A 15,206-nucleotide genomic window follows, 5' to 3' on the forward strand; every position below is an offset into this window, starting at 1 on the left:
AATTTTGGAAGTTCGAATTTTCGACATATTTTCGTGTATTTTCTAGAATTAGGCAAATCTGCGCATCACTCAGATGTTTTCTTAATATTTTATCTGTTTCTGAAAGAAATCTATATCCTACTCTCTTACTCTATGCCTATTCTAGTCTCTGTGGATTATGAAGTTTACTTTACAACCAAAATTACATAAAAATATTGATCATGAATGGAATTATAACTAAATAGTTATAAACTCCGTTTTTTGTTTCTCTAAAATGGACATTTAATGTATATGGAATAGTAAATATTACATATTACTATACAAAATGGTGTATGAGCCGATTCCGAGAACTGTCCGCATTATTTTGCTGGGTGAACCAGGAGTCGGCAAAACATCACTTATTCTCTCTTTAGTTACTGAAGAATTTACAGAACATGTTCCACCGAAGGCAGAAGAAATCACAATTCCTGCTGATGTTACACCAGAACAAGTACCGACAAATATTGTTGATGTATGTTGTACGTATCGCAAGTTCCATAAAACATTCCACTTATTTCTAAGTTCCCACGCACAGGTATTAATAAACGATTATTTATTTTAGTGTGTGAACAAACAATTGAACAAGTTGCCGAAGAAATAGAAAAGGCTCATGTGATTTGCATCGTATTTTCTGTTGACAAGCAAGAAACGCTTAATAAAGTCGCATCGTACTGGCTACCATTTGTGAGGGACAACTGTCCAGAAGATTATAGGAAACCAGTGATCTTAGTAGGAAATAAAATTGACTTAATTGATTATTCGATTATAGATGTAAGTATAAAATATTTCATTCCTATTTCATAATTCTTATAAGAGATAATAATACACAACATAGTTTTAGACTACCATTACTGTATTTCTATTTTCTCATGTTTGTATTATATAGGTATCAACTATTATAGTAATAATTAATTATACAATTATTGTGTGTTTCTAGAATATTTGGGATATAGCAGAGGAATACCCGGAAGTAGACCGCTGTATTGAATGTTCTGCTAAGACTTTGACTAATGTTTCTGAAATGTTCTATAATGCACAAAAAGCTGTTTTGCACCCAATACATCCTATTTATTCAATTGAAGAACAAGAAGTGAGTATTAATAAATAACCTTATTCCTCTATGTTTAATTTCTAACTGTTTGATATATTTTTTAAAATATATTAAAACTTTGCAGCTCACAGAAAGATGTAAAAAGGCACTTTCAAGAATATTCAAAATATGTGACTTAGATGGTGATGGAGTGTTGGATGATTATGAAATAACAGTATTCCAGAAAAAGTGCTTTGACTCTCCATTACAACTGCAGGTGCTACATAATATTTTGCATGAGAATTCCTTTATGATATTTTTCTTATATTTTTTTGTTTATTTACTTCAAATACATAATATGTAAATCCTCTAATCGATGTACTTCGCAAAATTGAAGCGGTTCGAATTGGGGAGTGCCTGGCGATCTGCACTACAGGCTACGGCCTATCGCAGACACCAGTCCTCTTGGTTTATGTTTACTTGTAGTTGTACTTTTGTTAATGTAGTTATAAGTTTTTGAGGAAAATAAACGATTTATTTATTTATTTACTTTCCGCCCGCCGCTTCGCCCGCGTTTTCAAAGAAAAACCTGTTCCCGTGGGATTTTCGGGATAAAACCTATCCTATGTGTTACCCTCTATTTGTGTGCCTCATTTCATTGTTATCGGTTCAGTAGTATTTGCGTGAAAGAGTAACAAACATCCGTACATACAAACTTTCGCCTTTATAATAGTATTAGGATTAGGATGTATCAGATAATAATGAACTTATTTTTTTTAGGTTCTAGATGAAGTAAAATCTGTTATAGCACAAAATATCGCTGGGGGAATAGAGAATGAATGCATCACAATGAAGGGATTTATATTCTTACACTGCCTTTTCATACAAAGAGGAAGAAATGAGACAACATGGACAGTACTACGTAAATTTGGTTATGATGAGAGTTTGGAATTGACACAAAGTTATTTATATGCTAAGTATGTTAAATGACTATTATATTATATAATATATTATATTTATTATCAAATTAATCATTAATATGAAATCGTAATCACGCACCTATTTTATATTTTAGTCTAAAAATACCAGCAGGCAGCACGTCAGAACTTTCGTACAAAGGCCAACAATTTTTGACGCAAATTTTTGAGAAGTATGATAGGGACAAAGATGGAATGTTAAATCCTACTGAACTTAAAAATGTATTTTCATGTTGTCCTCGCATACCCTGGCATAATTTAAGGTATACTGTACCAACCAATGATAAGGTATGCATTTTTATATTTATTCACCTAATGATTTGGTGTGGCATATACCTAAATAAGTGTGTAAAATTATTTTCTGTTTTCAGGGGTACTTGACTTTACAAGGCTGGATGTGTCGTTGGACATTAATGACCCTCCTAGACTTGCAAAGTACAAGTGCTTACTTAGCCTATTTGGGATATAATTTCTTAGAAAATGAGTCCCAAAAATCTGCATTTCATGGTAAGTACTTTCATATTAACTTGTTTGGAAACACTATTATTTATAATATTCAATTACTTACTAAAAAAAATATTCACTGCCTGTTTCAATTTATTTATCCCTAACCCTAATTAATTTAATTTTCTAGCACAATTCTTATTGACATTTTTTATATTTTTAACAAAATAGATTTTTTCTTGAGCTCCTGCTAATGTTCCTGTTTGGTTTTATTTCAGTTACTCGGGAGAAAAAAATTGATGTAGCTAAAAAGCAATCAAACCGTAATGTATACCAGTGTCATATCATTGGTCCCAGGGGTTGTGGTAAAACATCCATATGTAGGAGTTTTTTAGGAATAGCACATAAGGTAAAAAAATGTTGTGTGGTTTTATGAAACCACGGTAAAAGTGAAACTTAGGCACAATATTATCGTATTTGTACGATAATGACTCCGAACACTGCTTTATACCTACTCGGCAGCAGACCGTCACGCGACATGCGCTACACAGACCAAAAAGTTTGAGACGATGTAATAAAAGTTTCACTTTAATATTTTTTGTTAAAGTGTAAACTCAAACTCAAAAACTCAAACATTTATTTATTCAATTAGACTTCTTCTAGAAGCACTTTTGAAACGTCATTAGGTACATATTTTTTACATTTACTCTACTGTATTAGCCATTACTTGTTCAACAGTCATCTATGTGTGTGTATTTTAAATATTGCAATAATATGGTGCTTTTAAACTAAAATTGCATCTTGAACATTGTTCGCTTAGAATATAAATATAAACTGAGGTAGAAGCGGCATATGCGTAAAAATACTTTCCATTTGAAGTCAGCTAATTTAGCTGGGTTACGCTTAGTCAGTTATGTTGCTAACTCTTTTCGGCTAATGGTTTAAATGTATATTCTATCTTTGTCTCATTACGGAGTACATGAATGAGTATGTTACTTTGTTTCTGTGTGGGTAGAATGTTTTTGTAGATAACGTCGAACGGCTTTGATTCCTGGTTTGTTCATATAGACCGCGTCTATGTCAGTTTATATAATATGTATTCTAAGATTATTCGTTAAATTTGCAACTTAAAGCATTTAACTTTTTATTTTATCTATTTACTTTGTAAAACAAATATAAATTTAATATTTCCACAGAAAATAAAACCTCATTCCAATGAGCGAGGAGATGGATACTCGACAGAAAACAACTGTTGTATTAATACAGTATTAGTGTATGGGCAAGAGAAGTACTTAGTTTTAAAGGAAATACCGATCACGCGTGTGTCCGACCCTCTGCAGCCTCATGAAGTTAATTGTGATGTAGCTTGTCTTGTTTATGACGTCACTGCTAGTCGATCCTTTGAGTTCATTGCTAGAATATATATTGTGAGTATATGAATATTATATTATTATTTAAAAACACCCTAACACAACACAATATAATGTATGTACGTAACTAATATCTTTAACTAGCTGCGCACCGCGGTTTCACCCGCGTGGCTCCACTTCTGTTGGTCTTACCGTGAAGATATATGGCTTATAGTCTTACTCGATAAATGGGCTATCCAAGACTGAAAGATTTTTTCAAATCGGACCTGTAGTTCTTGAGATTATAGTGTGTTCAAACAAACAAACTCTTCAGCTTTATAATATTAGTATAGATTAATTGACATGAAATAATTTAACACATTTTATACAACATTCATGTTTTTTTGACCGCCTCCTTGGTATAGTGGTTGACGCGTGAGCGTAGCACCTAGGGGTCCTGGGTTCGATTCCCGGTGGAGACGAAGAAAAAAAAATGTCTCAGTCTGGTAGGACACAGAAGGCTGATCACCTACTTGTCCCAAAAGAAAATCGATCAGTGAACCAGATGTATAATGCATCTGCCCCTTACCCCACTAGGGGACATGGGACTTCACTTATTCATGTTTTTAGAAATATTTTGCTGAAAGTCACATCCCTGTACTGATTGTTGGAACCAAAGGAGATGGCATGATAACCAGACAGGAATATATTCTACAACCAGAAGTATTTTGTAGCAAGTATCAATTGCTTCCACCGCAACTGTTTAATATTAAAGAGAATAAGCACGATGTTCTTGTGAAACTTGCGACAATGGCTGCTTTTCCGTAAGTATAGTAAATGAGATGCTAATTACTGCTATACTTAATGAATAAAAATATTTATTGAATATTTTTACATAGGTATTGTAATTTTTTGTCATTATAAAGTGTATTAGTTTTAGAAGACTTATTTTATCTAAAGCATTTACTAGGTATTACATATTATATTGAACTAATGAGAATGTAAGCTTTTTTGTAATCTTTAAACAAGCAGATCATGGTCATTATCATTCTTCTTTTAATGTTAGTTCTGTCTGTCTTTTTAATCAAACTCACTTTAATTTAAACTTGTTGATATAAATCGAATATAATTCCTAACTGTAAGTTACAATTGGCTGATAATATAGTATTACTGTTTTTTTAATTCACAATATGTTAACCAGTCAATTTCAAGCTGCTTGGATTTTGTTCAGCAAACACAGGTTAGTTGTACATAATACATATATCGTGATATCAATTATTATTTAACCATGTAGTCACAGATATTATTCTTAAAATTTACGAGCACTTTCGATTATTTCAAGGAAGAGCCTTCTGTATGTGTATCTGTAGATGAAGTTTTGTTATTGGGTTTGCTAGGTGGCGCTGTTGTCAGTATTTAACCTTATTTTAACCGAATTTGATAATTTATTGTAATATTCAACCATGCCAGCGTCCGTCTACATGTTCACTAGTTTACAGATAAATATTCTAATTGCCATCATGCAATTCTTGAGTTAAAACTAATAAGCTATCATTATTTCAGACATCTCAAACAATTTGCGAGTTTCGCTGGCGATAACTCGTCCTGGTGGAAGGCTGGTATTGGGGTCGCCGCTGCAACTATAATGGGCCTCGTTCTTATCAAGATACTTAACTTCCAGAGACAATAGATGAACGAAAATAGGAGAAACTGCCTTCTTGGTGAAAAGTGCAAATACGTTACAAATTACAAGAATGTAATATAAAATATATATTAGTAAACCTACAAATTATAATAATAAACCACCAAAGAAGCTCCCGTATATGAAATATTTTATTTTGAGTTGTAAATAAACGCATTAAATTGAATATACTGATTTTCATTTCAATTCAATCCTAACAAATAGACGCCGATGACACAACTGCATGTTAGTAAGCCTAATTAAAAATCTTGTAAAATATGTCTACGTTTCGTATTATCAAAATAGATAAAAAAAACAGGTTGGATCATGATAGCATTCATTTTATTTAAATCATCCATTATGAGTTTAATTTAATTAATATTAATTTATTATATATATATATATATATATATATATATATATATATATATATATATATATATATATATATATAATTATTTAATTAATATTAATACCGATTTCCGATTCACCACACATCCTCTAATTTTTATCCCAAAGCAAATTGACTAGAGAACCTTTTCAGAAAAAAAAAATACATTAGAAAAATAAAGCATACCTTAAGTTTTCCGAGTCCCTAATCTGCCTAAAATTCTATATAGGTATGTTATCTATGAGGATTTATTATTTTATATGATATATGCATTTCTTCATAAAAACGGACGAGCGCAATATTATCACCATGCAACAATTAACCAAATATCATTATCATTGAGTTACAATGTTCAATAATATGTAGTGGCCATATCGAATATTTGCTTATTTCATGAAATGATTGATCATTTCATGAAATGGTTGAATGTCTATTGACCACATCATGATGTGGTTTGAGCAGATCAATGATAAGAAATAGTTTCTCGATATGGGCAACTAAACGCAGTACGTGAAAATGATAACTTCGAAAAGAAATGTTGTGTTTTATATATAATAGATTGCACATGTCTACTATTTTTAGGCTATTGTACCGATATTCTAATAATGGTGTTTAGTTTCAGTAGCTTTTCATTATAAACAAACCTACAAAGTATTCCTCTATAAATTATTATTATTAAAACATAATATATAATTGGCTAAAATCACAAATACATAATTGGCTAAAATCACAAAATTATACACAAATTGAAAATTTATTCAAAAACTTGGAATAAGTACATTATTACAACGATCTACTTATCTTCAAACAAATAAAATAATATGTAATCAACATAAATTTTTACTGAATTTAATTTTAACATAAGTGATTTATTTTAACATTTATATATATATTTTTTTATATACAAATTTAAATAACAATACATAAAAAAAATCTAATCACAATCGCTACAAACAAAATAAATATAATACATATACTTATATACATTTTTTAAAAACTTAAATGTGTTAAATTGAGCTTAAGTCCATAACTTTCGTTGTTGATTTACTCGTCATCAACGATCGGATAATAAGGTCCATTATTCTTAGATTTATTAAGTACGCAAATGTCAAATCACCGTCTTTGTTATAATTTTTGTAACTTTGTGAACGCTTGTATTATTGTGAATAATTAGTAAATTTTATATTACATAGTGGGAAGATATTATCGTCTAAGATACAGGCTCGACCTAGTTTAGACGATAATGTCCTTAGTTTTAAGTATTGTGTTTATATAAATCGAGTGGAATACACAGTGTAATTGAAGGTATGGATAAATAAAGATTTTTATTATTTATTTATTTATTATTAAAACATAATATTACAGAAACTAATGTTTTAGAGAGGATACTTTTGTGTTGTAATGTTTTGACAGAAAGGTATTTGACCGATTTCAAAAAATCTTTCACCACTAGAAGGCTTCATTTTTACAGACAGGTTATTTTTTTCTCAAGTACATACGGGCGAAGCCAGGACAAGCAACTAGTACATTATATACTTACATACACAGTCAAGGTTCCATGGAAAAATAAAACAATAGGAATTGTGGAATATGTATTTATTAAAACACAAAAGAATTATACCTTATACAGATATTCTAATAAATCTTAGCTAAATTGACCATAAGATATTATTAATAATCATTTAGGTTTTATCAGCGTGTCTCAAATTGATTTTATTTCCTAGTCTTAGTGTAATATTTTATTAAAAGCGTGTTCATTATGTAAAGAATATTACATAATATTGGGAGTTTACTGTGTTGGTACAGAGCTTCTACTATAAAATACAATCTATTAATATAGATGAATTTGAGGAAGAAATTTGTGGAAAGATTTGTAAGTATATCTTTTACTTTTACATAAAACTTAAATTATGTTTAAAACACAGTCTTATATTACTTACAATTGAGATATTAATGTTCTCTTAGAAAAAAGGCTCTATACATCCAGTAAACAAATCACATTCATTTCAATCTGTACCAACTCAGTTATTTCAAATCTGTCAAGAATCTATCTTACATCAGTCAAGAAAACTTAATAACTAATACGGCCGTTGTCTGTCTCTGCCACTGTAACAAAAAATAAGATAAATAAGTAAATGATCACAAAAAAAAACAAAATACGTATTTAGTTTGATACTTTTCGTAATCATGGATTTAACTTGATACTTTTTTATAACCATGAACAATGGGGACGCAAAATAAGTATTTTATTTAGGAAAAAGAAAATGGTTACGGTAGTGTAAATGGAATGAGACGTAAATACTGACCCTCCGTCGCCCCGCATGGCGCCGCCGCTGGAGCCGCGGTCGCCCGAGCCCCTGCGGTCGCCGGAGCGGTCGGAGCCGCGGTCGGGGCGACCGCCCCAGCCACCGCCGCGTCCCCCGCCGCCGCCGCCCCCGCGCCCTCCGCCGCCGCGCCCGCCCCGCCCGGGGGGACCGCCCCCGCGACCTCCACCTGACGGCGGGCCGCCGCCGCCGCCGCCACCACCAGGCTTCTCTTCGTTGCATCTGTTGCACGACTTCCGCCAGGAGAAGTTGGTGTTGCCGCAGCTGGGGTTGGGGCACCTCCAGTCGCCCTCGCGGTTGCCGGACGGCGGGCCGCTGCCCCCGCCGCCGCTGCCGCCCCTGCCCCCGCGCGGCGGGCCGCCCCCACCGCCTCCTCCGCCGCCGCCCCGACCGCCGCGGAAGCCACCACCACCACCGCCGCCGCCGCCGCCGCCACCTTTGCCTCCTGCCCACGTATTTTGCCGCTGGGCGAGGGACACTTTGATTGTGGTTCCGTTGAAATCCTTTCCGTCGAACCATTGAATAGCCGAGGAAGCGGCGTTGGAATCTTCGTATGTTACGGTAGCTTCTCCCTTCGGCTGTCCCGTCGCTTTATCTTTGTACATCCATACCTTGGGCCTCTGTGTCTTTTTATCGGTCTGAAAAGACAATTATAATTTTATAAATAATATTATATAAAATGTCTATGAAAAGTCTTAAAATATGAGATAGAAATTTTTATTTCACTTACTTTTATAATACCGATAGCTCCAAAATGCTGACACAATTCTTCTTCAGTAGTCGCTGGATTCATGCCTTGAATGAAGACAGTGTCTTCTTGGGTCACCATATCACCTCCACCACCCCTGTCTCCGCCATAGCCACCGCCGCCTCCTAAATATTAAAGAAGTTTAATAAAATAATATAACAAAAACGGTATTACAACGTTTCTAGCTTGCATCGACCTTAAAGCAGAAGATTTTACTATTCGTGATATAAAACATTTTAATACCTTTGTTACGATTATTAAAAAAAAAATATATATTTTTAAGAATATCAACAGCGATAAAATAAACCTGTAATTGTTTCAGTATAACCTTGGTATAAAATAGTAGATAACAAAAATACCATTTAACTGACCAGAAAATTGCGCATGTTAACACTATTGTAGAAGATTAGGGCTGCCAAAAATATAGTCAGTGGTACACCAGTGGAGATCTTACATTTACCCTTTGATTCATAAAAATAATTTGGGTTCAACACGACGACTGATACGGTAACAACGTATATTTTACATCAACGCGCAATTATACAGGGTGTCCCAAAAAGTAGTGATGAACGGAAGCTGGGAGGTAGAGGACCTAGAGAGCTATCCGAATCACCCCCATGTATGTTATGCGATTTTTCGTATTTTCGGAGTTATGACATTTTTTTCAATTTTTCATCTATCGCTGAGTACGATGAGATTTTTATTTATGGTGACGTGACTTATTGCGCTAGATGCTTGATTTTTTTTTGTGTGGTAAGCTGAAAGATAGGCCAATTCAGTATGGTAACATTTACTATCGTTAGATCTTCGAATGGAATAAAAAAAGAATTAAATGCCAAGAAAGATAAAATTACCCAGTATGTTCACAACTTCAAGGGCCCATAAAAAAATAAAATCACATAAAAAAAGTTTTCCATTTTGCTTTTAAAAACTCGCTCTATCTATCAGGTAGCTACCCTAAAAATTTCATTTTATTATTCAGAAGGCTTCAATCGAAAAATTGAAATCTAAATGTGGTAAGTGCAAAAATTTTATTAACATGATGATCATTAAAACCAAATTAAAACCCATAAATAGGTGTTTAATTACCAGAAATTTTTAAAATAACCCCGCTGTTGCTCAATGCAAGTGCGACATCACCGTAAAAAGTTGTCTTTTAAATGTCTGAATGCCCTTTTATCATTTTTAATGGTTTCTTCTGCTACTATGAATTTCCGGGTTATTTCGTCCAAATTGTAGCATTCTCTCAAGTAGCCGAGGTCTTTTTAGTATCCCCATTGAAACAAATCAATGGGGTTTAGGTCGAGGGACCGTGCAGGCCAGGCTTTAAGGCAGGCGTCACCAGCGCATGCGCAGGCTGCAACGACCAATCCATCTTTCAGGGTATCTTTGCCCTTTAGCCTGGCCTCGACGGTCCCCGGACATAAACCCTATTGATTTTTTTCCGTGGGGATACTACAAAGACGAGAGACTGCCACAATTTGAACGAAATAACCTGGAAATTCATAGTAGCAGAAGAAACCATTAAAAATGATAAAAGGGCATTCAGACATTTAAAAGACAACTTTTTACGGTGATGTCGCACTTGCACTGAGCAATAGCGGGGTCATTTTAAAAATTTCTGGTAATTAAACACCTTGTTATTGGTTTTAATTTGTTTTTATTAATCATCATGTTAATTCAATTTTTGCACTTACCTCATTTAGATTTCAATTTTTCGATTGAAGCCTTCTGAATAATAAAATGAAATTTTCAGGGTAGCTACCTGATAGATAGAGCAAGTTTTTAAAAGCCAAATGGAAAACTTTTTTTATGTGATTTTATTTTTTTACGGGCCCTTGAAGTGGAGAACATACTGGGTAATTTTATCTTTCTTGGCATTTTAATTCTTTTTTTTATTCCATTCAAAGATCTAACGATAGTAAATGTTACCATACTGAATTGGCCTATCTTTCAGCTTAGCACACAAAAAAAATCAAGCACCTTCCGCAATAATTGACGTCACCATGAGTGAAAATATCACCGTACTCAGCGATAGGTGAAAAATTGAAAAAAACGTCATAACTCCGAAAATACGAAAAATCGCATAACATACATGGGGGTGATTCGGATAGCCCTTTAGGTCCTCTACCTCCCAGCTTCCGTTCATCACTACTTTTTGGGACACCCTGTATATACCTAGCATCCTTTGAGCAGGCTTTGTACAAGCACATGAAATAAGCCAAAGTGGTTCCGAAAGGATGTCTACAACGATATAAACATATATCCAATGAACAGAGGATATATTAAACACACCATAATATATTATTCAAACTAATGGAGATACCAATTTATATATTTTATTCAAGTGACGATGGATTGCTTCCGGTAGAATTTCAATTAAACAACCATCCTGCTCAATTGTTTCCTCTTCTTGTCATATCATATTAATAGTTGTGTATAAGTATAAACCACTTAGATTGATCAATTGAGAATAGGTATTTTTTTATAAATAAGATAATGATGATGTATCACTTCTTATTGAAATAAGAAGTACCCAAACTTAATTAAGGTACCGAATTTGCCTTCCTACATAACCTCTAAATCTCTCCACATTTCAGTCCAAGGTAACGTAGTTTTACGCCGTAATCATTATCTTAAATTTTTATCTGACATAGTTATGATTATGTGAACACGGAATTCATATGGTTTGTCTAACAGTCAGAATAATGGAATATGTACTACGTCACAAAACCTGTTAATAATACTTAACATAACCATATGTGCAATATTTTGAAGTTCACATAAAAATACCACCTGCACCTTGTTGGTTTATAGCTTAAAGGTAAACTTCTAAGTGCACAAAAAAATTATCTTTCCATCTGAATTATTTCGCATTGTCCAGATATATGAATCCCTTTAATTACACCAGTTTACATACACATGTCGACAATTAATAAATAAATTGTTTCACATTTTTGGTAACAAATAAATCAACACCCTTAAAATATATAGAAATGTTTCCTTTCACCAATTTTTTTTTTTGATACTATTTTTATTATATCTAATGTTTTGCCTGTGATATACCTATGTACATTTAAATGTGACATACATTTAGCTTAGAAGAGCTTATTTGCTCGGAGGTATTTTAACACTATCAATATGTAATACGACAAATTTGGCAGCCCTTAAGTTTACAAATTAAAAATATAACAAAAGCACCACTCGTTAGTTACGAGGAGCTTTACCTTTATTATAACCACCCCCCCTGCCGCCGCCACTATAACAATAAAACACCATTTAGTTCACACTGGCAGGTTGGGGGCACACTGAATGAAGCGCGTAGCACACCTAAGGTCCATTTTTAGTGACCTCATTCCATAATGTGGGTCCTTTTCTTTACCATTATGAAAAACCTTGAAAACCTTAGAATTTGTGGTTGACAACAACAGCATACAATAAAACATAATATGTAGACACAAAGGTAGACACATGCAGAATTCTATGTCACTTGAAAAAGTGTACAAAATTAGTGAATAGTCCTCCATTTTGAAGAATCAAATATATAATAGTTATTTGAGGTAGAATAAAATGTTTATTGGTACCGTTATGTATAACTTTAAATAATTAATAATTGTAAACAGCACAGTTCAGGGTATATACTTTAAAAAGCATAACTTTTTGTGATTTAAAAATATTTAAGGGCTATTCAAACTACAGCGGTATCCTGTACCGCTGTGGATAGCTGTATCCCGATGACGATACCACTGCAGTTAGAATAGGCCTTTACTTTTTAAAAAATGTAACACTTTTTCAAGATGCAATATATATCTTCACTATAGACGTAAGCTTGCATTTTTAAAACACAAATATTGCACAAATAATATTTGAAAATTTTGCAGATTATTATAAATTACTACAGTTTTATAAATGCAAACTAGTCAAATATAAAATCTCAACCATACCCATTGAAGAATTAAGATAAGTTTCTCTTGCTGTAACATAATTGGTCTTGTAAACATTTTTTAATACAAACATCCTAAATAGCAAACAAAAATAATCCCTTACTGCATGAAGAACATTACCCTATATAGATTAACGTAAATAAGACAAGTTTTTCAGAGGCGTAGTCAGATCCCTTTAATTGCCATTTATCAGCAAAGGACAACATGTGCTAGTTTATATTGAAGGATATTATGATATTCAATGATATTTTTGTCCTTTGAAAATATCATTCAATAAACATTTTAAAATTTTAACAATATGATATATGCATTAACCATCATGAAGCAGAAGACATTGTGAGATTTAAAAAAAAACTTTGTTGTGTAGTTAGAAGTACACACTACCATAATTACTTATGAAAGAATATATATGTGAAAAGCTAGAAGTACGTTTAAAACCACACTTTCCTGTTTTACCTCTTTGGAGGTACCTTATCTATGTATAGCCTTAATAGCATAACTACATGAACCATTTAAACATAAATGATTTTTGTGGTAAATTGTTACACTCTCATACTGATTATGTAATAAATACATATTAATTACACCTTAATCTAAGATAAATCTTGCTGCTTGTAAACCAACTAAACTTTTTTTTAATTCCTCCTTCTAAGTAGATGAATTTCTGAATAATTCTCCATTAACCTTTTATAAAATAAACCGAAAAACCAAACTAAAGTAATAATTTTCCATTTTGACCTGACACTATCATTTGCAAAGTTTTGATGTATTGTTAATTGTTATATTTTACATTAAAATTTGCATGCTTTTTATTTATGTTTTATATCCATCCTTATTTTAATATGTAAAATAAGGTAATGCTTACCCATATCCACCATCTCTATTCCCCCCGTCTCTATTATAGCTTGATCGGTCTCCGCCATAGCCTCTATCGCCGCCACTTGAGTAACCGCTCCCACGGTCACCGCCGCCATAGCTGGAGCCACCACTTCTGTCACTTCCTCCGTAACTCCCACTTCCCCGATCATTGCTTCCGTAGCCTCCCCCGCTGCGTTCATTGCTTCCATAGCTCCCGCCACGGTCACTACCGCCGTAATTACTGCCTCCGCGGTCACTTCCACTTCCACTCACATTGTAGCTGCTATTACCGCTACCGTTGCGGTCAAATCCACTACCACCACCGCCTCCATAATTTGATCCATAATTTTGCTGTCCATAATTATTTTCCTGACCGCCGTAACTTCCACTACCGCCTAAAAATAACAAATACATGAAACATATTTCTATACTAGCTTTCCGCCCGCGGCTTCGCCCGCTTTGTCTAAAACCTAATAAATTATATACTAAAACCTTCCTCTTGAATCACTCTATCTATTACAAAAAACCGCATCAAAATCCGTTGCGTAGTTTTAAAGATTTAGGCGTACAAAGGGACATAGGGACATAGGGACAGAGAAAGCGACTTTGTTTTATACTATGTAGTGATGATAACTTATTGTAACGAATTAAATACAATAATTAGTAGATACATACCCCCGCCAGAACTCGGTTGATTCCACGCTTGGTTAGCATTTTGGCCACCGGCTCCATAATTTCCTTGAGCATAATTACCAGGCTGTTGTTGAGGTGCGCTGTAATTACTGTCACCAGAGCCTAAGGACGGAGGTGGCATTGAATATTGACCTCCATAGGATCCACTGCCATAGTCCGACGATGCGTACGCTAAAAGCAAAAACCCCACGTTTTTTAGCCTTATAAGATGAAGATATGTGTATACTTTTGGAAGATAAAATAATTGCACTTACGATCACCCATGATTTTGTTTAGTGAATTAATACAATGAAGAATTTCAATAATTACAAATCAATACCATTCTTTACAAATAAAAACTACACTAGACGCGACTAATCGTAAATCGCAAAGAAAAGATTAATGCAATATGGAGAACGGAAATACGCAAGACGCGTCAGTCTTGAGGTCTGTGGTCTAAGTTTCTAGTACTCTATGGTAATTGGTAATAGTAAAACCGGAAATTCATTAAATTTTTAAAATTAATACTGTGATTAATACTTACCTATCTCATTTTTAAATATTATTGACTATAATTTATATTATAAATATAATATTTTGAATTTATTATAAGTATTATAAAGAATGTCTTATTATTTTAAATACAAAATATATATTTTTAGGACCGAAGGCTAAGTTATGGTGCCTGAAGATCTTACAAAAAACCTTTTCTAGCAAAAAATTCTCATAAAATAAATGCTGTAATAATTAGGTTTCTTACCACTGATTGT

General features: G+C 33.5%; 2 protein-coding genes across 3 annotated transcripts; one reads left to right on the top strand and one right to left on the bottom strand.

Annotated features, from left to right (window-relative positions):
* The first annotated feature begins 140 nt into the window (after window positions 1–140).
* Miro (mitochondrial Rho GTPase) lies at window positions 141–5,686 on the top strand. 2 transcript variants are annotated; one of them, XM_089699269.1, is made up of 12 exons: window positions 141–497; window positions 581–789; window positions 956–1,108; window positions 1,194–1,325; window positions 1,829–2,025; window positions 2,124–2,313; window positions 2,397–2,532; window positions 2,748–2,878; window positions 3,666–3,896; window positions 4,449–4,642; window positions 5,020–5,058; window positions 5,382–5,686. In XM_089699269.1, exons 1-12 carry the CDS (start codon window positions 305–307, stop codon window positions 5,506–5,508), a joined length of 1,932 nt encoding a protein of 643 aa, XP_089555395.1. In that variant the 5' UTR covers window positions 141–304; the 3' UTR covers window positions 5,509–5,686. The 2 variants fall into 2 exon arrangements, with proteins under 2 accessions (XP_089555395.1, XP_089555396.1); XM_089699270.1 differs by lacking the exon at window positions 5,020–5,058 and having other exon boundaries at window positions 143–497.
* Window positions 5,687–7,471: 1,785 nt separating this feature from the next.
* caz (FUS RNA binding protein cabeza) lies at window positions 7,472–14,871 on the bottom strand. Its single transcript, XM_089698634.1, has 7 exons — window positions 14,712–14,871; window positions 14,440–14,628; window positions 13,772–14,159; window positions 12,190–12,221; window positions 8,945–9,087; window positions 8,197–8,852; window positions 7,472–7,996 (listed from the first exon to the last, which is right to left on the bottom strand). Exons 1-7 carry the CDS (start codon window positions 14,719–14,721, stop codon window positions 7,969–7,971), a joined length of 1,446 nt encoding a protein of 481 aa, XP_089554760.1. The 5' UTR covers window positions 14,722–14,871; the 3' UTR covers window positions 7,472–7,968.
* Between the last annotated feature and the right edge of the window lie 335 nt (window positions 14,872–15,206).

Source organism: Colias philodice, chromosome 9, assembly GCF_061535455.1.
Source record: "Colias philodice isolate Cphi_HAF_F1 chromosome 9, ilColPhil1 Martin Lab GWU primary, whole genome shotgun sequence".
Taxonomy (NCBI): domain Eukaryota; kingdom Metazoa; phylum Arthropoda; class Insecta; order Lepidoptera; family Pieridae; genus Colias; species Colias philodice.